This window comes from Lepisma saccharinum, chromosome 18 (genome assembly GCF_977018435.1).
Source record: "Lepisma saccharinum chromosome 18, izLepSacc3.1, whole genome shotgun sequence".
In the NCBI taxonomy this organism is placed as follows: domain Eukaryota; kingdom Metazoa; phylum Arthropoda; class Insecta; order Zygentoma; family Lepismatidae; genus Lepisma; species Lepisma saccharinum.
In genome coordinates, this window is record NC_139246.1 from 26,949,369 (window position 1) to 26,970,832 (window position 21,464).

General features: G+C 38.4%; 1 protein-coding gene across 1 annotated transcript in view; it reads left to right on the forward strand.

The window, feature by feature from the left end:
- Nucleotides 1-21,464, forward strand: part of LOC146002489 (fatty acid synthase-like) — a 77,150-nt gene that overhangs the window by 28,788 nt on the left and 26,898 nt on the right. Inside the window, exons 7-21 of the mRNA XM_083140369.1 lie at nt 1,267-1,458; nt 2,073-2,201; nt 2,576-2,806; nt 3,711-3,900; nt 5,140-5,369; nt 7,587-7,891; nt 10,702-10,846; nt 10,987-11,106; nt 12,439-12,547; nt 14,154-14,411; nt 15,601-15,777; nt 17,003-17,316; nt 18,566-18,865; nt 19,205-19,401; nt 20,697-20,927. Of these exons, the coding sequence (XP_082996495.1) occupies nt 1,267-1,458; nt 2,073-2,201; nt 2,576-2,806; nt 3,711-3,900; nt 5,140-5,369; nt 7,587-7,891; nt 10,702-10,846; nt 10,987-11,106; nt 12,439-12,547; nt 14,154-14,411; nt 15,601-15,777; nt 17,003-17,316; nt 18,566-18,865; nt 19,205-19,401; nt 20,697-20,927 (3,128 nt within the window). The remainder of the gene's footprint in view (nt 1-1,266; nt 1,459-2,072; nt 2,202-2,575; nt 2,807-3,710; nt 3,901-5,139; nt 5,370-7,586; nt 7,892-10,701; nt 10,847-10,986; nt 11,107-12,438; nt 12,548-14,153; nt 14,412-15,600; nt 15,778-17,002; nt 17,317-18,565; nt 18,866-19,204; nt 19,402-20,696; nt 20,928-21,464) is intronic.

The following is a 21,464-nucleotide window of genomic DNA, read 5'->3' on the forward strand; positions in this document are numbered from 1 at the left end:
AATGTTCCTGGATCGAATTGAAATACTTTGCAGATAAAAAGGTTCTTTACGGTCCAGAATCAATTTAAGCTTCTGATTTTCCCTCCTGGACCGGAATTTCTGTTTTTCTCTTCACTCGGTTTTATTTCTGTTAGTTTCCCTCTTTGGCTACTGATTTATTGATTTATTTTACGCTCGCTTTTCTGCCACTTTTGGCTAATCGCGAATATGAGAATGAATGGCAATAAGGTGAAATGGATGAAAGGACAATCGCCAACACACATGGACAGGACGCAAGACGAGCCTCACGGAGGAATATACTGGTCGTGAGTCCAGACGCAAGAGCTTCGGTAGTCGGAAAAATGCAGTCAATGGGGTACTACGTGGTTTGTGGATGACATTTGGTCATGTTGATTTTAGGGGAGGATACCAGCCAGAGCGAGTACAGGCAGGAGTATATCTACTTTTTTATATATATTACTCGCTTCCCTGCCTCTTTTCGTTGGTATTTTTATAGTAAATTATAAGGTGGGAGGGCTGTATATATATTTAATTATATTAATGTTAATATAAGTTATTTTATTTGGTATATTAGAATGGTGTTTGCGTTTTTAGTAAAAATACCTATATTTTTGGTTCATTTGTGATTACCTAGGGCTCATGTTGAGGCTCCAGTGAGTGGTTCTATAATTTTGGCTGGAATTCTATTAAGGCTTGGGGGGGTATGGTATTTTGCGGGTTATTTCTTGTATTGAGAGGTTAGCTATTAACAATAATATTTCTTGATTTGGATTTAGAGTTGTTGGCATCTGAATAATTAGTCTTGTCAAATTGATTTAAGGACCTTGGTTGCATACTCTTTTGTGTCACACATAGGTCTTGTTTTAATAGGAATTATAACTATAAGAGTGTGGGGTATGAGTGGTAGACTTACTCTAATAGATGCGCATGGTCTTTGTTCTTCTGGTATATTTTGTTTAGCAAACATTACTTATGAGCGGTTGGGTAGCCGTAGTATATTGATTAATTATATTCCTAGATTGTCTTTATGGTGATTTATATTAAGAATCACTAATATAGCGGCTCCACCATCTATTAATTTGTTGGGGGAAATTAGTTTATTAAATAGAATTATCTTGGCTAATTGTGCATTTATTTCTCTGTACATAATGCATCTGTCATGTCGGTCACGGACACTTCTGGGTTGTAGCAATCCCATTAACTTTCATCTAATCGTTACAACCCAAAAGTGTACATGACTGTACATATAAACAACTCTGCCTCCAGGTGGTGACAGACAAGGTTCCATTCGAAGGAGGGATCGTTGGCATCAACTCCTTCGGATTCGGAGGCTCAAATGCTCACGTGATCCTTCAGTCATTCCACAAGCCGAAAGCTCCACCAGTGAAAGACGGAATCCCTCGCCTTGTGGTGGCTTCTGGGAGAACAGTGGAGGCAGTGGATAAGTTCTTTACAGAGGTAGGCGTAAAGTATAATGTGCCTGTTTCTTTTGTATTGTTGTAGCTATTAGGAGTCTGCTATTGCTCTAAACCTGTGCCAAAATATGGTTCCGTGGTTGTGCAAGCATAACCGAATTGTAACGAGAATTATGAACTCGCACTTAAAAAGATGTTGATATGGCAACACTGGCATGCGATGTGCGCATGCGCGAAATCTCGCAATACCTTGGATTTTGGCAGTCGCATCGCATCCTGGGCTTGGTTGAGTTTGGACGCGTCTAAATTGTCCTAATAATAAATAAAGAGAAAGCTGTTTTTCTTCAGCATAGTTAAAGGCTAGCACAATCGCTTGAATAGCGAAACACAATTTAACCTCACGTTAAAGTGCTGAAAAACCAGAAGATATAACACTACTATGGTATGTTACATATGGGAATTGTGAGGAACCTGAACCTTGAAATCCATAATCAAATAATGAAAGCAATCGTAGAGCTATTTGTAAAAGAAGAGAAATCTAGTCCAGGAAACTAATCTCTTAATTTTTCTTTTTGCCATATCCAATTCAAATATATCTGTACCATTTAAGAAAAGAGAATGGTGCTAATAAACAACATTTTGTGTTTTTCTAACAAGGTTGAATCCAATCCCCGTGACGATGAATTCCTGCGTCTCCTGCATGACGTATACTCAGAAAACATTCCAGGCCATGTGTACAGAGGCTTTACAGTCATTGAGGGAGACAATAAGTCACGTGATATACAGGTGAGTTTCGCACGAACGTGCTCGGTAGTAATTTGTTTTCGTGTAATGACTAATGAGCAATGATAACAATACAATTGTGTATACAAATTAGTAGTTTCATGGCCTCTAAGTTTACTTTTCATGTTTATATCCTTCCAGAATTTCATACAAAAAGCACGCATGTTCTTTCCTTTCTTTTGTTTGAGATAGAATAATGCATAAAAAAATTCTACAATAGATAGTACTGCTACATGAGGATAAAATTGATTGCTGGAGAAAAATATCAAAAATTCTATTAATCGGAATGAACTTATGCCTTATTTTGTATTTTGATTGATTTTTTTTGTTCTAATATTGCTAGATAAATTGTGACACTAAGAATATTTGTGTTGTAGTATTTTTCAGGCGACAAAAAGCCCGTGTGGTTCGTGTTCTCAGGCATGGGCAGCCAATGGGCTGGAATGGGAAGGGACTTCTTGAAGCTGAAGGTGTTCGCTGACGCCATCGAGAAGTGCGACAGGGTTCTCAAGCCCAGAGGAGTCGACATCTACAAGATCATCACGAATGACGATGAGGGCATGTTCGAGAACATTCTGAACGCCTTCGTGGGCATAGCCGCTGTTCAGGTGATGTATGGATACTCTATTAGGCAAAAATGTAATCTGTGACTAGACACTATGGCTATAATGAATCTTAGTCTCCATATGTGCAATGTATGAACATGTATCCATTATATATCAAAGTGAATATTCATTTATGCAGCCATCCAACTATGGTAAAAATGTCCATGACCGTTTTAAAAACAACGGTTATTACGTAGTTAACCGTAGTAAATGTAATTTTATTCATTAAATTTCTAAAAGTATATTTACGGAGCATACAACTGCAATTCATAATTCTTATTTATCTTTCATGGAAAATAAGATATTAAGATAAATTGAACATATTAAAATATTAAACACATTGGAAAGAGTTTTCTTACATGTGTCAATGCTGTAATAGAGGCCTACATATATAGGTATATAGTATGACCTATAATCGTTGCTTCATTTATTTCAGTCGAAAAATTTGTTTATAACCTTTCTCATGGTATATTTCTTTTCGAACGCTGCTTAAATAAAAAGGTAAAGTGAGGGGCATATGGTTACGCATTTATCTATCGTGCATTGCGAGCCTAGAATTCTCAGCGTACGCGCCTTGTCAGTACCGAAATCCGACTTGTATAGTATGTTTAGAGTGCTGCAGTACAAACGGTATTGTCACCCAATGAAGAGCCGCAGAGCGCGGACTGCGGAGAAGACTCTAAACGCGACTGGCCTGCCACCTACAATTCAAACAACAGACTTTCCACACAAACAGTTGTATTGACTCGGTGCTGTTTCAAACCTTCAAGATGAGAATGGAGTTCAATCGCGAAAAGTCCCAAAAATGTCCATATTTCGAGACAGAAAACTTGTATTTCTCATGCCTTTCTAATTACTTTTCCAGATTGATTTCTTTAAAACTAATAGAAATTGTTTCTCTTTCCAGGTGGGTCTGGTTGACGTCCTCCACTCTATCGGAATTAAGGCCGATGGCATCGTTGGTCACTCTGTAGGAGAGCTCGGCTGTGCTTATGCTGACGGCTGCTTCACGGCTGAACAGATGGTGCTCTCTGCTTACTCAAGAGGACTGGCTTCGATCAAAACAGAGTTCATCAAAGGGTTGATGGCTGCCGTAGGTAAGGTTTGTCAGGATGACGTCACAGCGCAAAAGTACAGAACTTTCCATCATAATGTTTTGCTCGTTGAAGCCTTGTATCTACGCTACTGTACTCGAAAATGAGGTTCTTATCCTGCATGTACGCAATCACACGGCAGAGATTCACGTTTCTGTCGGAAAACGAAAAAATGTGTCAATTAACGCAAAATCTGTTCTCTGTGTCCATACCTCTGAACAGATCTTAGTTTTATTAATGCATGAAATGAAGGAAATGCATAAGCTTACAGATTTTCCTAACGGCCTCTCTGCTGACATTAGGAAAGACGGTCTTGTGAAAAATCGATATGCGAACGAGACCGTTCGAGACTCTTGGAGACGAGAACGAGACAGACCTCTCTAAAATCGATTACATTTTATTTGATTTTTGTTATTTAGAGTCGCTTTTCTGTCACTTGATGGATATTCGCGACGGTGAGGATGAGTGATGGTATGATGAAACTGCCGAAGGGACACTCACGAAGAACACACATGTTCAGGCCAGGATTCGAACACGGAACCTCGGGGATCGTAGCGCGCTATTCTAACTAACGTGGTCGACACACTTTAAAATCGATTCGATTGATTGATTTGATTGAATTGGTGTTTTAAGTCCACTTTATGCACAGTAAGGCTAATTGGGACTGGACCTACAGTTTAAAGTGGGATCCGAACCACTATGTGCCTCCAGCTGGTATCGAACCAGGAAAATCGATTCTAGATAATAAATTAGTGTCCAAGACTCTCTATCTCGCTGCTCAAGAATTTGGAAATTTGATATTGAGAATTTTACTAGCAAAGTTATTTTTACTATTAGACTTTTCATCATACTAAGAGGAAATATACCTGATTACTTATAGATAAATAATATATACTGTATTATTATTTACAGTAATAGCAATGCCAATTTATTAGTGGCAACTGTAAATCTGTGTCACGTCGTTGCTTATATGCAGATGATATTCTGGTTTTCGGTGGTTCATAGTATCGAAAATTTGAGCGATGATATACTGTAGGTCCCATATGCTGATTATACTATACGTTGTGATACTCGAGATGAGTTCGACGGAGGCTAAGCCTAATATTGATATGAGTTTATTATTTAAAAAATCAGTACAAGTGGTAATGTCCTAGAAGCATTAGGTCGAAGCTGACAATGAACGTTTTTAGCAGTGTAGAACATTACTAATGTATTCTACCACATTGTTGTTTTTTCATACAGGTTTGTCCTATGAACAAGTGAAGGGTAAATGCCCTCCTGAGATCGAGGTTGCTTGCCACAATGGCCCAGACAGCGCGACTCTGTCAGGTCCAGCCCAATTGATGACAAATTTTGTGAAAACTTTGCAAAATCAGGGAATATTCGCCAAGACTGTCCGATGTGCTGACATTGCTTACCACAGCCGATATATTGCTGAAGCTGGGCCGAAACTCTTGGGGTATTTGAAGGAGGTAAGTATGCGGTATTCTCACAAGATCTACAGTTTGGTAAAAAAAAATATCCCCACTCAAAGGTTTTATTGAAACTACATGAGAATGAAAACTAACCTAATTCTATCGAAAAAAAGGACACAGTATTTTATTGTTATTTTATTATTGTATTGAAACATCTTATTATACACTAAGGTTTATAACATATCAGATAGGGGGTGCTTAAGAGGGCACGGAAGAAAATTAAAGGGTACGCAAGCACCCCTTCGTGGCCCCCTGGCGCCGCTTCTGGTTGTGCATTACCCTGTGCCATGAGGCACGTATGACTATAATAGCACCACTGTTGAGAGACTTTTGCCTTTAGTGGTTTCCCCAATTTATGAAAAGCTGAGAATGCGTTCCAGATCGACTTATGTAGGGATATGGATGGGGAAATTCCCAGCTAAGATTAACGACCCTGAGAGTCGAACCCGAACTCCTGTCTTGTGGTCAGAGCCCCTTATAGAACACAAAATGTTGAGACAAATTCCACAAAAAATGAAAAAATATAATAGATAGTAGAAGAAGAAAATTGAGATAAATAGTGTAGAAAAATACTACCTTGTTTTCAATACAATTAGGTTAGTTTTCATTCTCATGTGCTTTCAATAAAATCTTTGGGTGGGGATATGTTTTTGGACCAAACTATATTACGTTTTTAGAACATATCAAAGAGTTTGTGGGAGTAATGGAACGTGCGCTGTCCTTTGGAAAGAGTATGGAGTTCTAGAATGGGTATTGTCCTTTGAAAAGGGTCTGAAGGAGTTCGAAGCATGGAACGTCCTTTTAAAAGAGCTTGTTGGACTTATGGGACGTAAAGAAAATTTGGGAGTTTTAGAAGTGCTTGTCCTTTGAAAAGGGTCTGTGGGAATTACGGTCCTTTCAAAATAGCCTGAAGGAGTTATGGAACGTGCACTGTCCTTTGAAATAGTCTGTGAAAGTTATGAAACGTGCACTGTCCTTTGGAAAGAGTTTGTGGCAGTTCAAGAACTTGCACTATCTTTTTCACATTATATGTGAAATGCTCTTCGACAAGAATCTGTGAAAGCTCTCAAACGTATCAATATACTGATCCTTCAAAAGAGTCTTGGGAATTCTGGAACGTGCACTGTTCTTTGAAAAAAGTCTATAAGATGTCTAGAAAGTGCATTCAAAATGATCTGTGAGAGTTCTAGTACGTGTGTTGCTTTATGAAAATCTGAATGTCTCTGCATGTGTAACATGCATTATTCCTTAAAATAAAGTATTTGAAAGTTCCGGAATATATCCTTTCAAATGCACCACCTCTATTTTTTATGGGAATATCACGATATTCTAACAGTCATAATTGTGTTTTCATTCTTTCTTTACATAATACGAGGGAGAGTGAATTTGTTTTTGTGTTTTAGAGTAAGTTTCTGCATGTAGTGTTGCACATGTTTGCTGCATTTTAGCATAGACCCATTCCTGATCCACATATATTTTAAAGTCTGAGTTAGTGCCTGTATACCTCAAGAAAATAATATTTGGAATCTGTACGCAGTCACTTATGAGCCTCCGCGAAGGTCTTTCCACCCATCTGCGTGCAGACAGAGGCCATTGTTGAACATCCTCCTATACTTGTAAAGTTGCTGGCGTGATAAGCATGCATAGAGACATTGAATTTTCATTTGCCATAGAATGCCTACAAGTTTTAGGCTTCCAGAGGGTAAGAATACTTTTCTTCGCTGGTGCATGTGTATGCAGGAAGCGCCATCTTTAAAATTACAAAAAGATAGGTGTTGTGAAGCTTACTTGATCAGTGTTGCAGCCTTGAGGTCGTTTTGTATATAACAGTCGACAATTCATGATTTTTGAGCTGTTTACAGTCTATTCTGTATTTTTTTCGGACTTTTAAGATTTTCAATTGACTCTGGCTCGTATATGTTCTATTTTAGAACGAATGTTTTTATGCACTGCATAGTTGTGTCTAACGAGGTGATTAAACTTGACCGCACTAATCTGTGTAAAGGAAATAGCAAATATATTGTTAAGTTAAATTGGCATAACTTGATAATGTACTCTACATGCCAATGTGTATCCAAACTAGTTACAAGTGAGTTACGAACCACTGCAATGTGTCCCTACCGGAAGATAGATTGGGAGCTTGAATTGCTGTGATAAATAATCTTTCAAATGTACTTTCTCTCTTTCCTAACCGCTAGCCTCTTTCGCCCACAGCTAATTCCAGAGCCCAAAGCGAGATCATCCAAATGGGTGAGCTCTTCCATTCCAGAGACCAACTGGAACTCTGACTTAGCCCAGTACTCGTCCGCCGAGTACCACACCAACAACCTCCTCTCTCCAGTGCTCTTCGAGGAGGCATGCAAGCACATCCCTAGTAACGCCATCACCATTGAAATCGCACCGCACGGTCTTCTGCAGCCAATCCTAAGAAGATCCCTCTCCAAGGAATGCACCAATGTGGCTCTAGCCAGAAGAGGACATAGCAACAATCTGGAAGTCCTGCTGACCAATATTGGCAAGTGAGTATTTGTTCCCCTAATGAGCGTCGGGAGGGGGGTCGAACGGATCGGTGGACCCTACCCTGGAAATTGACATTGTTCATTTAAAAATACAAGAAAACCGAAAGTTTGTTACTCTTATTGTTAAGAACAGAAATAAAGTTCATTTAGTTAGTATTGGAACAGAATAATCAAAGTTGGATCGGAAACATTGAGTGAAAAATACAGGAACAAGGTTGTATTCTACCATTTCATCCAAAGAACAAATGGTTCCAGAGTTTTCAAAATTCTAATAATTACAGTTGTAGGTGCGAGGTCACACAACAAACTTTATGAAAATAAATCCCCCTAAGATTTAAAGCCTTTTCTTGAACGAGACGTGCAAAAGTTAATATCAAAATACATTTCAGAAACTAACTGCATAAAATGCAAAATAAATAATGGAATATAGTTGTGCTGGTATTCACTCATTTGTTGGATTGCTCCCCATTTATATAGCTAATAATAAGAATTATTATTATTTCAAATAAAATTTATTTTTGTGTTTATAATAACACTTATAACCGTGGTAATAATACATATTATTTTTCTACTATTCAACCCCCCTGCAAAAATTTCTGGCGAGACCCATGGTTCCCATTAAAGAGATACTAATATATGTTCTCATTTAGGTGTTGTGATCGGATTTCCTGTTATTTAATTGTAGTTAAGCCACTATCATGGAAGTAGTGTCTTGGTAATGTCAAAAACAACATTAATAAAATAGAGTAACAAGTTCAATTTGACAAATGCTACCACACGCCCTTCGATAGCAAGCGACAGCGATAGGCGGGAAGAAGTACACAAATCATGACCAATTACAATGTCAGATTCTTGATGCTTGGCCAATTACAATGTCGCGATGCCATGTGATGTTTTACTGCAGTCATCCTGCCATCTAGTAAGAAAAGTTTCGTTCTCAGACGATGATGTTCAGTTAATACAGAAGAGGAAGAAAAATACACTAATGATTTGAAAGCTTCAGTGTTAGAATTTTGATTCAGATATCTCTGGTAAAACATCATAAACTGTGAAAAACAAAAAAATTAAAATCAAATTACAGTTCTCACTTTTTATGGCTATATATTTTATAAGGAAAATTAATTCATAGCGAGGTCTGTCTTAAAAGCATAGAAAATCATTAATTTCGAATAATCTTTTCAGTTTGGGAAAGCTGAGGCGTGCCAGGATACGAATACGTTATACGTTTCAGGTGTTTGCTATCGTGGCATTTCCATTACGTTAACATCGGTTACAAACGCATAAATTTGCAACAGTGCTGCCACCTTTTATTGAAATTAAAAGACAACATCGTGAGAGAAATGCAATAGGTCTCGCACAAAATGCAGAGCTTTCTTCACGGCTAACCAGTGGCGTAAAAATCACCGCGGTGCGCGGGGGGGAGGGGCATTAAGAATGATAGATTAAGGAAGACAGTTCGCAAAAGTTTTCTTTTTGGTGTTAAAATATATCTTCAACCAACTACAAACATAAGATGTTAATAAAAGTAGAAAGTGAATTACCAGATTAGAAGAAAACCTTCATTAGCTGAATATTTCAACCTCCGATTACTATTACGCTAGCACTAAAACCGGAGACAGAATAGAAAGATTTTGCTTAAGCTACTCATCTATTTTAGACGCTGTTTACTGTGAACCATGCTGGTTGTTTGCCGATGGGTCCGATAAACGGAAAATTAATTATTGTAAAGGTTTAAGTAAAAATGTCAAAGAACGCGAAATGTGCTGAATTCACTTGAATGCATGTACAACACAACATATAGTGCCTAGAAAAATTATAAAGATATTTAAACAATGCTGCAACAAGGTCTGGATAAGTAGCGCGAAATTATTAAAATAATTATAGATGTAATAATAACATTATCCACCTGTAATTTGGCTCTCAGGGGACATCGACACTTGTTGGCGAGGTATGACCCAATATATATATATATAATCTTTACGTTTACGCTTTGTCTGTTGCCTTAACCAGTGATGTGCGTCTACGCGTAAACAACGATAGTCTACATTCTACACGTAAACTATTTTATACACGTTTCTATGTAAACAACATGGCAAAAGGTGATAACTTAGCAAAGGGCGCCGCGGAATTAAAAGAAAATTATACTGCGTATCTGTTGCTTATGTGTCAGGAGAACTTATCATACTCTTTCTTCCAAATTCGAACAATTTCTCACTTAGGAAGGAACCTAATATAGGAAATATTCCAGTGTTTTATTGGGAAAAGACCACTTTTGCCTCACTACTGCCATCTGTTGTTGTTTTTTGCATACAATTTATTTTCTTCCATAGTTGATAATAGAAGAGAAGAGAAATTTTGGTGTAAATAGGATTCTTTTCATTTCGTTAGGAACCAATATAGTTGAAAATGTCACTTTCCTTTCATGAAACCCTTGGAAATTAATTTTAATGTACTTTTGTCTACGTAGTCTATGCAAATTACAACATATGTAATCTACGCGTAGATTACGTGTAGACAACACATGTAGACGTAAACTTATAGTCTACGGCACATCACAGGCCTTAACCTTTCGTATCAATTTTTACATTGATTCAAATTACATGTATATATTTTGATATTAGTATATACCAAATATAAATGTATGCGTGAATTAATATTTCAGAAAGGCAAGCTATAAAAAAAACGAGTATGGGCGCACAACTGCAACTTGCGAGGAGGCATAGAGTGTGTTAGTTACGCTACTGCCTAACTTTTGAGGTAGCTGTTCGAGTAGAACAAAGAACTAAAGCAATGTTTCCGACTTCTTGCAGATTGTACGAGGCAGGGCTAAATCCACAGATAGACCGTCTCTATCCAGATGTCCAGTTCCCAGTAGGCAGAGGAACACGAATGATCTCCCCTCTGGTGGTCTGGGACCATTCCGATTCGTGGGTTGTAACTCTTCAAAGTCCTGACGTAAGTGTTCTGTTTGATCTGTAGTACATGATAAAAAAATCTGTTTGTTGGCGTCTTAAAATCATTGAAATTATACTGACAAATCGTTGATTGTTTAATATAAATGTAGCTTTCTAAAACTTTCTCTTTTTAAATTGCAGGCCGACAAAGCTTCACCCTCGGAATCTATTTTCGAAATCGACGTTAGGAAGGAGGACTATGAATTCTACACAGGTCACAGCATAGACGGAAAAGTCATGTTTCCCGCCACAGGTTATTTGGTAAGTCCGGGAATTTCAAACGCAAAATTGTGCCATACATATTCAGTAAATACAGGATTAGCCTAAAAGAAAGTTTAAACGGTTTATAAATTGAAATTTGTTTATTACATCAGAAAGCACTTGGTACTGTTGTATAGAGAAAGCATTCAAGTTTACGACTTCCGCTTTTCGTTTGTCTTCGTGACGTCAGCATCACGTGAGCACCTTTGACGTAAGTCGAGCAGTATGGCCGCTAGTCAGGCTTTCTGCGTGATTGAATTTGAAAAAAACAAATTCTGTTACTATCGTGCAGCGTCGTTTTAGAACACGGTGTGGCAAGCAACCACCTACAAGGCAGTCAATCTACGATTGGAGCAAGACATTTGAGGAAACTGGTTGTCTGTGCAAGGGGAAAAGCCGTGTTTAGGGAAAACTGGACGATCGCATGTTATAGAGCGACCACAAACAAAAGAAACTTCCGCGAAAAGTCTCCGCGCACCTTTCCCTTCTTCCGTTCAACTCGGGCCATAAGGAAGCATGCTCCACTCTGTACCTCCCCTCCACGCGGGAGTACGGTGCACAGGAGTCGCGGGTCTGCGCAGGCTTATTTGCTGGTGGTTCCACTGTATAAAAGGGTCACACATAGAACACTTGTAACTTATCAAAGTAAACTTCAGGGTGTACTCTTCAAACCATGTAAGTATTTCAGCACTATTATTAAAACTCTTATTTCTGTAAAACTTTGAAAGTGTCTATTTCTTTTAGTCTAACCCTGTATAAATTAGTCTGACCTGGTGAATTAAAGTTGTACGTAGTGGTGTACATTTCAGTTAAATTATTATAGAAATTGTGTTACGAGAAGAATGCAAATGGACTATTTGACAGAACAAGTGCTCAGTACTTAGTGCAAATCATGATTAGAGGAAAATTAAGGATTTAAAGAAACAGGCGAGTGTATAGTAACTGCATTGTAGATTGGTGGCGAAAAGCTAGGATTCTTGTGGAGAGAATCTGGTAGTAAGAGAATTGCAGGAAGCCAGGACGATGATAGAACTGAAAGAAATTGATTGGAAAGAATTGTCAAGATTGGATTAACCTCGACCAGGGTTGGGTAAATGGCTTATGTTGCTGCAGCAATGAATTGTCGAGCTTAATAATGCCACGTAGTTAGGTAATAAGAAGTGAATTATGTCTTATCCAATTGAAAGTCTCCTTACCGGTAAGCATCAGCATGGCACTGGTACAGCCACAGACACATTTGGATTGCAACAACTCTAATGATTTTCTATGTAATCGTTACAACAAAGAAGTAGCCGTGCGTTTCCTAATTATAACAAACCTGTTTTCTTGCAGAAACTCGTGTGGGAGGCCTTTGCCAAAATGAAAGCAACAATCTTCGAAGACCTGGGAGTCATTTTTGAAAACGTGCGGTTCCTCAGAGCTACTTCGCTACCTAAAGAAGGTAACACAACTTAAAAATTATTGAATTCTTTTAATATTAGCAATCCAAATTGTGCATTTCATATCAAGACAAAAAAGGCGGGAATGGAAATAATATAAACTTGCGAACTGTGAATGAATTCACGTGTTAGCTGTATGGATTATGGGTTTAACGTAACATGAGATATGAACCTCCCAGATGACGAACTCAAGGAGTTTCGGGTTCGGATGGTTCAGATGTCACTTTAAACTGTAGGTCCATTTCCGATTGCGTATTTACAAACCCTATAGTGCTGCAGAACCTCCAGCGATATTTGGCTACTGATTGGCTGCCATTCCGGAAGTTGATGCAGCGTTCCTTCAAGTTAACGTTAGATGGCAGGGTTCAAATTAACAGTGTAGATTTCAGATATCCATCCCAACAAGATAATAAACCCACTTACAATAAGGTTCATTTTTTAGCAAAATTATTTAAATTAATGCTTTAGAAGACAGAAATCAGAACTCTTCTTGAAGTGAATGATTTTTGTATTTAAAGTCACATCAGTGCAAACATTGTAACTACCAATGACTATTCAGAAAATTATGTATATCCAGCGTATAGCATTTAAACATTATATTTTATTATATAAACGTATATTTCTTAACACAATTTCGACAATCTGTTTACAAACTTTATTACTATACAATCACAAGTCTAATTTTTCCATACTTTTGCTGTAAATGAAGAAACAAAGAACAATGGACACTGAACATAAACACTTCCGGTTCACACAGCCAATAAGAAAGTGTTACATAACTCTGGTTCTGCAGCACTATAGGGTTTTGTAAATACGCTTTCCGATTGGACTATCTGCGTACAAAGTGAACTTTTAATAAACTTCGAGTCCAACGTAACAGAAGATAGTTTACTGAAAAGTTAACAAGTCCTTTTTCGCAATAAATATCCAAGGATAGTTCTTTACGATTTTTCATTTTAGAGGCTTAGTTTGTTTAACTTTCACATAGAGTGAATATCAGGCTCAACCCTCATTTACAGTGATAATAGAAACACACTACAGCACTAGCCCCATCTATCGTCTAAAATGTTTATGACAACAATAACTGCACACTACGTATATTTATTATCAAGAGTAAAACACAGTACTTTAAAATTTCTACACATTACTTTGATTGTTATGAAGATTTATCATATAAGTCATATGATTGCAATTATATTGGCGCGTATATTCAGATAATGTAATAGGAACAACGGCATCGGTTTTACTCATGTTTGTAAACACTGACCAAGGCAGTTTATTAAGATTTATAAACACTTTACATGTAACGTTTCTACCCTCTATCAGGGTCTTCCTTAGGAAGACGTTATATGTAAAGTGTTTATAAATCTTAATAAACTGCCTTGGTGAGCAACTTTAATGTTATTAATATGGAAACAAGGCTCAATTATATTATCATATTAGTAATTAGAAAATGCCAGACTGAATTATATTTTAGGAAGAGTCCACACGAAATTGATTATTTCTTTTAAAGTACAAGTATACAATATTGTATAATATTAACGTACACTGTATGAAAATTAATATACCGCACTTAAGTATTCCCTAATTTTTCCTTTTTAAAAACAGGTTCTGTGAGATTCTCAGTGAATATCATGAAGGGAACTGGCGACTTTGAAATTTGCGAAGGAGAGACCACGGTGGTTACTGGGAAGATAAGAATTCCGCTAAACATGGATAAAGAAATCTTGGAAGTTGAATCAGCTGACACGTCCATCCCGTCCGAATACCTCAACCTACAGACTGATGACGTGTACAAAGAGTTGAGATTACGTGGATATGACTATACTGGGGAGTTCCAGGGGATCATTGAATGCGATACACTTGGTAAGATATAGTGTTGTATTATCGACTATGTTTAGACCTTCACTATGATCAACAATGTGTAAGTCTGTGGAAGAAGGGTGCATTTGCCCCATGGGCCCCACTGTGCAATAATATTTTAGGTCCACTTAAGTTCTATGGTTAGAAAGCAAGACAATATTGAATTCACCATTTCTGAAAATTGTAGAAGGTACATCCTAACAACTACTGTCCAGAAATTCGCAACCAAAATAAAATAAAAATATTATTTACCTTACTTTTTTCTGCCTAATCGCGACGATGAGGATAAATGCAGGTTAGATTAAATTTGTGAACGGACACGCACAACGGAACTCTCCTACCAAGTTGAGACTCGAACCCGGAACCTCAAAAGAAGTTTAATTACTAGTAAACCATAGTTTAAAAGAAAATTTTGGAACATAATTTCTGAACGGAATTGTGAAGTAAAATAACAGCATGTTTGTACAACTTCCAAAAAAATTAAATACAGGGTGTGCCCGAAAAAGGTAACCAAAACACTGTCAGCTTAATACATTCGGTTACCTCCTTTGGGGCCACCCTGTATTTTCTGCAACAGTGTTTGACATAGCGAAAAAGAAAAATATAGCACTAAAACTACTCTTTCCCACGGTGAAACTAATATTATATATCAAGATACATGAGTGATTGTTCGCTGATTATTAAATTTCTATTTTATTAGGGGCCACAAATCTACACATTTCGGCTCTACTTCCGAAGCCATTACGCTCCAAATAGTACAGAGTATCGGATATTGATATAATGTTATTATTTGTGAACGGTATTTGAAGAGGGAATAAAATTTGCTGCTCTTGTATCGGTGGAAGTAGAAAGAAGCTTTTCTAGGTACAACGCTTTCTTGGCTATCATTTGAAATGCCTTCAGAGTGTTATGTTTCAAGGAAATAGAGATGTATAGTTTTGGACAAACTTAAAGAAATTAGCCCTTAGCTTCCTTACAATTTTGACCATGCATGAAGAGACGTGTGGCACAACATATTTCTTCGATGTTGCCAATTCTTGTAAGGACAACACGCCTCTTTCTCGTTCCTCGTAAAGGTCCGACTTTCTTTAAGTTCGTCCGCAACTATATGCACAATTTGCAGAGCTCATGAACAATGTCCAGTGTTCACAGCAATAGAGAAACTATTTATGATTGCTATCCTACTTTCTAGCCGAACGAGGAAAACTACGCTGGGAATCGAACTGGGTGACTTTCATGGACAACATGATGCAAATGTGTATCCTGAAGGAAGAGTCCAGGGGACTGATGGTTCCCACAGGCATCGAACGCCTGGTCATCCACTGCAAGAAGCACCAGCAGATTGCCAGCGAGCTGGAGCCGGAAGAAGGTAAGACATAACTTCTCACACCGAGCAAATTACCACACCAGCTTTCAACTTGTTTTTTTTTTCCTCCAAGTACAGTGTGTTTCAAAAGTGGCGCAACCCAAATTTTGAAAATTTATATCATGAAAACCGTAAGAGATATTTACATCGGGTTTTCTGCATTATAAAGCCTCATCCTTTGAGGTATTTTTCAATGCTTACATTATCAGTTCACTCCATGTAGTAAATTACTTAAATTAATAACTGACGGAAGGCAGCGTTAAAATTTTCCCAGAATGCACATCTTCGTTAAAAAATATATACAAGACATTATTGAAGGATCAGAAGTAGATGTCTGATGACTCATGCCATGTCAATCTGTCATTTGCGCCCAATATTGATCATGTGAAGCATTTGATGAATTTATGAGTGGCGATTATGTGGGTTAAGTGAAAAAGTGGCATTTTAGCAGCATATCACTTTAGCTGGCAACACTAGCAGGTCGAAATTTTGTCAACAGGTTTCTCTGTACACGAACGAGACCGACGAAGACTCCTGTATCGTTCACTCCCACCCACCGGTGTCGCCAGGATTAATCTTATAAGGGTGATGAAGGGGTGCGGAATTAAATTTAGGGGGTGCGATGTTGAAAATAAAGAAAACATAAAACATACCAATCAACTTTTGAGGCTTCTCTGAAAATATGCCCAAGAAACGGATAATTATTCCTAACTTGCTACATTTTTGCTTACGTTGACTACAAAAAGCACATGTAGAGGAAAGTAAATATAGCTTTTGTTTCAGATTACGATCAACGGCTTGCTTGTTATATGCAATACCATCCGTCTCAGTATCAAATATTCTAATAAGTCATAACGTGAGACAACACCACAAGAGTTATAGTGTTTCCGGTTGAAAATAGGTTTATAAAAGGGCTGCGGAAGGGGGCGAGGGAAAAAATTAAGGGCACCGCCCCTGCTCCCACCGCCTCTCGTACGATGATACAGTAGCGCTGCTCGCTCCGCAGTCCACACGTGCATACGAGAGCGCTCTTTCACGAATACGGCGGGTTGATTAGGCCTGTTCTCGAGCGTTTTCGAAAGTAGTACAGCATATGTTTTCCCTATGCCAGTAAAGATGACCTAAACGAAGTCTCGTTCATAGTTGAACGCCCCTCGTATAAAATTGGAAATTACATGGAGACTATAACTGCATCTTTCCTTTTCATGAAATGACTCTCCTTTCGTAGGTATACCGGTGCACGTGGCGGCAGAAAACATTTGCACTGCGGGAGGAATACAGCTGAAGGGACTCAGAGGAACCTACATTGCTCGTCGTAAGCTCCAGGCGTCTCCAGTGCTGGAGAAAGTTCGCTTCGTCCCTTACTCCGACCCTTTCCCGGTCAACGACGAGAACGTCACCCAAACGCTTCAAGTCTGCCTCAACCTGATACTGGAGAACATCCAGGAGGTGAAGGTGAAGGTCGTGGAAGTACCCGACGATGCTCATGACATCGTGGCCAAAGACGTGGTTGAAATTCTTTGCAACATTCCACTTATACAGGTAAGCAAATTATGTACAGGGTGATCACAAAGTAACTATACAATTTAGTGATAGCGTGAAAAATACATTTCGTTTGAATATTATGTGTAACAATGCAAGAAAAAATAGCTGTTATTTGTGGCGGTCTGCGTTGAATGACGTTTGAACGGGTGCGGCGGATTGCATTTTGAACATCCTAGCAATTTGTCATTTCTAATTGCACGCGAAGATTTAAGTATTTTCCGGTGGATTGTAAAATAAAATGATCATTCAAGCAAAGATGGCTTCTTGTTCCATCATTATTTGTTGTAATGATACAAATATATGAAGACTTACGTATGTTCCAAAAACATGAATCGCATGTAAGTCTACATGTGTTTATTTTATTACAATTAATGATCATTCATTGTGTGAAATATGTTTGCAAGAAAATTCCTGGCAGGAAATAACTCTAAAAGTAACTTAAACTTAGTTAATTCTTAAAATGAGTATCTGTAACTCAGTCACTTTTTAACCAAGTAACAGTTAGACCCGCTTTAGACGAAAGCATTTTCCTTAACATTTATGCATGACCAAAAAGCTACCGTGTAAAGTGAGAAATGTTATGGCATTTCAGATGCCATGGCATATTTCATGCCATTTCTCAAGGATTGGATCGGTCCGTAGCATTTTTCGTAGCGTAACCAATCAGAAGCGACCTCTTGGTCACGAGTGAAGGTGTAATGGCGGCCAATGTAAACAATGTAGTATCACTTCAAATTTTTAAAACACGATAACTATTCAACCGAGAGGAATAACGTTTCCTATTAAATGTTTTTAGGTACAAATCAATGGCGCTACTTAAATACACACTTAATAACGTATACAGTACACGTATGGAATAATTACACTCACCATAGATGGTGTAACTCCACATGCCTTTCGTGGTGTATATATCATACATTGTAATCGCAAAAGGTTAAATGCTTCCGTGTAAATAACTATCTGCTATAAGATTTTTGGAAGCATTTACGTAGCATTTATGCGAGTTAATTTTAAGAAGTGACTTTCGAACACTTTCCAACCTAGACACTTCTCTCTCTCACCCGCAATCTTTTGACACAGTCTGTGTACATCTCTAATCAGCTCCCGAAGAACACCCAAGTAGGGAAGAAAGTTTTCTGTTACCGAAACATTACTCAAAAGCTCCTGATATAAATAGGGTGTATCACCAGAAGAAAAACCATCACAGCAAAATGAACTGTCTAAAACATTCCCCCATTCCTTGCAGCCTGACGTGACAGTGAACACTCCGTTGGTGTCTTCACTGCCCAGAGAAGAGCTGGAGGCTGTGAACATCAAACTGGAAGAGAAGCGACTGATCCAGGAGCTCATCTACGACCTGGTCATCGGTTCCAATCTCCTGAAGAGGTCTCACGTGCTCAACGAAGCCAAGCTGTCCCTGAAGGCCGACGGCTTCCTCCTGCTGAGGGAGGCCCACGGGGCGGACTTAGGGGCGCTTCTGGGAGAAGGGTTCGAGGTCGTGCTGAGGCAGAAGAGCAAGAAGGAAGAACTATTTCTGCTGAGAAAGGTAAGTTTCTTTGGAGATTTCGGAAGTCAAAAAGAGAGGGTGCTTGTTAAAAGTGGTAGCTCTATAAGAAAATTAATCATTTCTGAAGAAACATTGTTTCTGTAACTAACAAATTTTGGAGTGAAGTAATACTTTATAACATATAGTAACAACCATGTTCTTAAATCTTTTGATAATTTCAAGTGAGAACGTAAAAGTTACCAGGCTACGCAATTATATCGAATGAAAATCTTTATAATATAAGAATGAAGAACGCTATGTGTGAAAAGTAAGTGTCACACACTTTAATGTCATTTTAATTGTTCTGATTATAATGTTAAATATGGTCTGCTTTCCCAGGGTTGCCAACTTGAGGAAGTTGCTTGCGTCCAAATAACTCAGAAGAATCTCGAGTGGATTGATACACTGAAGGCAGAGATACAAACGAACATTTCAGCTGGTAAAAAGATAATTTTATACGCACAGGGAGAACCTTTGAGTGGCATTGTGGGGTTGACAACATGTTTGATGGCAGAACACCCAAGGGGTAACTTGAGGTAAGTTGTATGGCAATTGATAACATGAGAAAAAGTTGTTTTTTTTAATTACTTGCAAATGAAAATTTTCATCATACCAAAGATGTTCGCGAAGAGAAGCCTGAAAGGGTCTACATCTCCTCAAACAAAAGAGAAAAAATAAAATAGTTTGGGGGAACATTATATAAAATTTAAGGTCATTTATTTGGGAGATATATACACCTGCGCATTTCAATAGGCCATGAAGGCACATAGGGGGTTTGGAGGTAGGGATGGATCCACACTTTCAAGATCTAGGTATTGGAGGTGACGTGATCTGTAGCATGCTCCAGCTGTCCTTACCTCCATGATAGCCTCCAGGTATCCATACATTAGAAGCAGGGTGAAATGGTTAGAAAAATGCCATACCTAATATCATCTACTCCGGGAAATCAACACGGGTCTCCCATATGGCAGTCACCTCAGATAGACTAGAACACAGCAACTCTCTACTTGAAGAGGAAATTTTATTTTTGAAGAAAGAATTCTATTTCGATCTAGATTGTTAATCGTTGTTCTTCTACCTCTTTCGTTTAACCGTAACGATGACCTACCAATGATGATCTGAAGAAATGGTGACTGGGCAAATACAACAATACATCATAAATGGTATCTTAACGCGTTGCGCTAACAACTCTGCCACGGAAATAGTATTATTTAACCTGTGGGCTATATTTCAGTTACTGTCTATACGTATTCTTAGGAACTGCAAAGCGAGAGGTCACAGATTCGAAACCTGGTCAGACATACGGCCCGGAATTAGGGGAGGGAATATATCTGCAAATGTGCATGTACTATGAAAAATTGCTTTGAAAAGGGCCACAAAATGTGAGAACTGAGCTATTTGAAATACTTTATGATAATTTAACTAACCCTCTGACATATGTGGCATGAAAGGTGTAATTGAAATTGTATACAAAGGACTCAGGTTGTTGTTAACCTCGGACTTCATTTTTAATTTCATCGTTAATCCTCATCGTTGCAATTAACTCAAGGGGTAGAAAGGTGACATGAAAGAACTGAAATAAGTGTATCCCGTTTACACAAGCTTAATATTTCAATCCCTTGAAAAACTGTACATTTAAAACATGTATTCGTCTACATATAATTATGTGTACTAAAACGAAATATGCGAATTGTTTTTTCGTACAATATGTTGGTTTATCATGAATTGATGGATTCGAATCCATTATCCTTCCTGATTATTTACCTGAGGACATTTAAATGCTAAAGAGTACATTCTCATTGTTATTGACAGCAGCCATTGTTACTTGCAGGATGGTTTACGTCCGAGACACCAAAGCACCAAGGTTCTCAGAGTCTAATGCGTTCTACGCCAATCAGCTGAAGAAGAATATAGTCATGAACATTTACCAGGACGGAAAATGGGGCAGTTTCCGACACCTGCCTCTGGAGAACCTTCAGAAGATCCCGGTCAACAATGCTTTCGTCAACAATCTGGTCAGGGGAGACTTGTCTAGCCTAGCATTTGTGGAAAAGATAATGAGGTATGGACAGTTTGCGTGTGTGTGTAGTTCACTCCGTTAATAATGAACCTCTAGGGATTGAGATAATTGATTCACTATATCCGAAGTTCAATAAAACTGAAATGCCTTACTTTAACCTGAATTGGTATTAGTAGTGACAATTTTCCAAATATTTAACTATACCTTGTCCCAGCTAACTGTGGATCAAGGCCGCGCATACCGTCACAGAAGCGAGGGAAATTGAGTGGCCAGAGCTGCTGGGAAGGCAGTCTCTTTCCCCCTCTCCACGCAATTCCGTTCCTCTTACGTGTTCATTGGTGGAGCCGTCTCGCGTCACTACTTGCGCACAGACTTGCTTTCGTTTGCGTGCTCTATAGTTAGCTGGAACAGAGTATAACTGACGAGAACAGCTTAGACAGCCTCGCCTTAGGCCTACCGCGCGATTAATAATCACTCTGAGCAACTTTTCCATCTCCGGAAAAGAACGTAAGCGCGCGCAGTGGCAACTTTTAAATCACGGCGATTAAAACGTTACCGCATGCTCCATTTTCAAGGTGA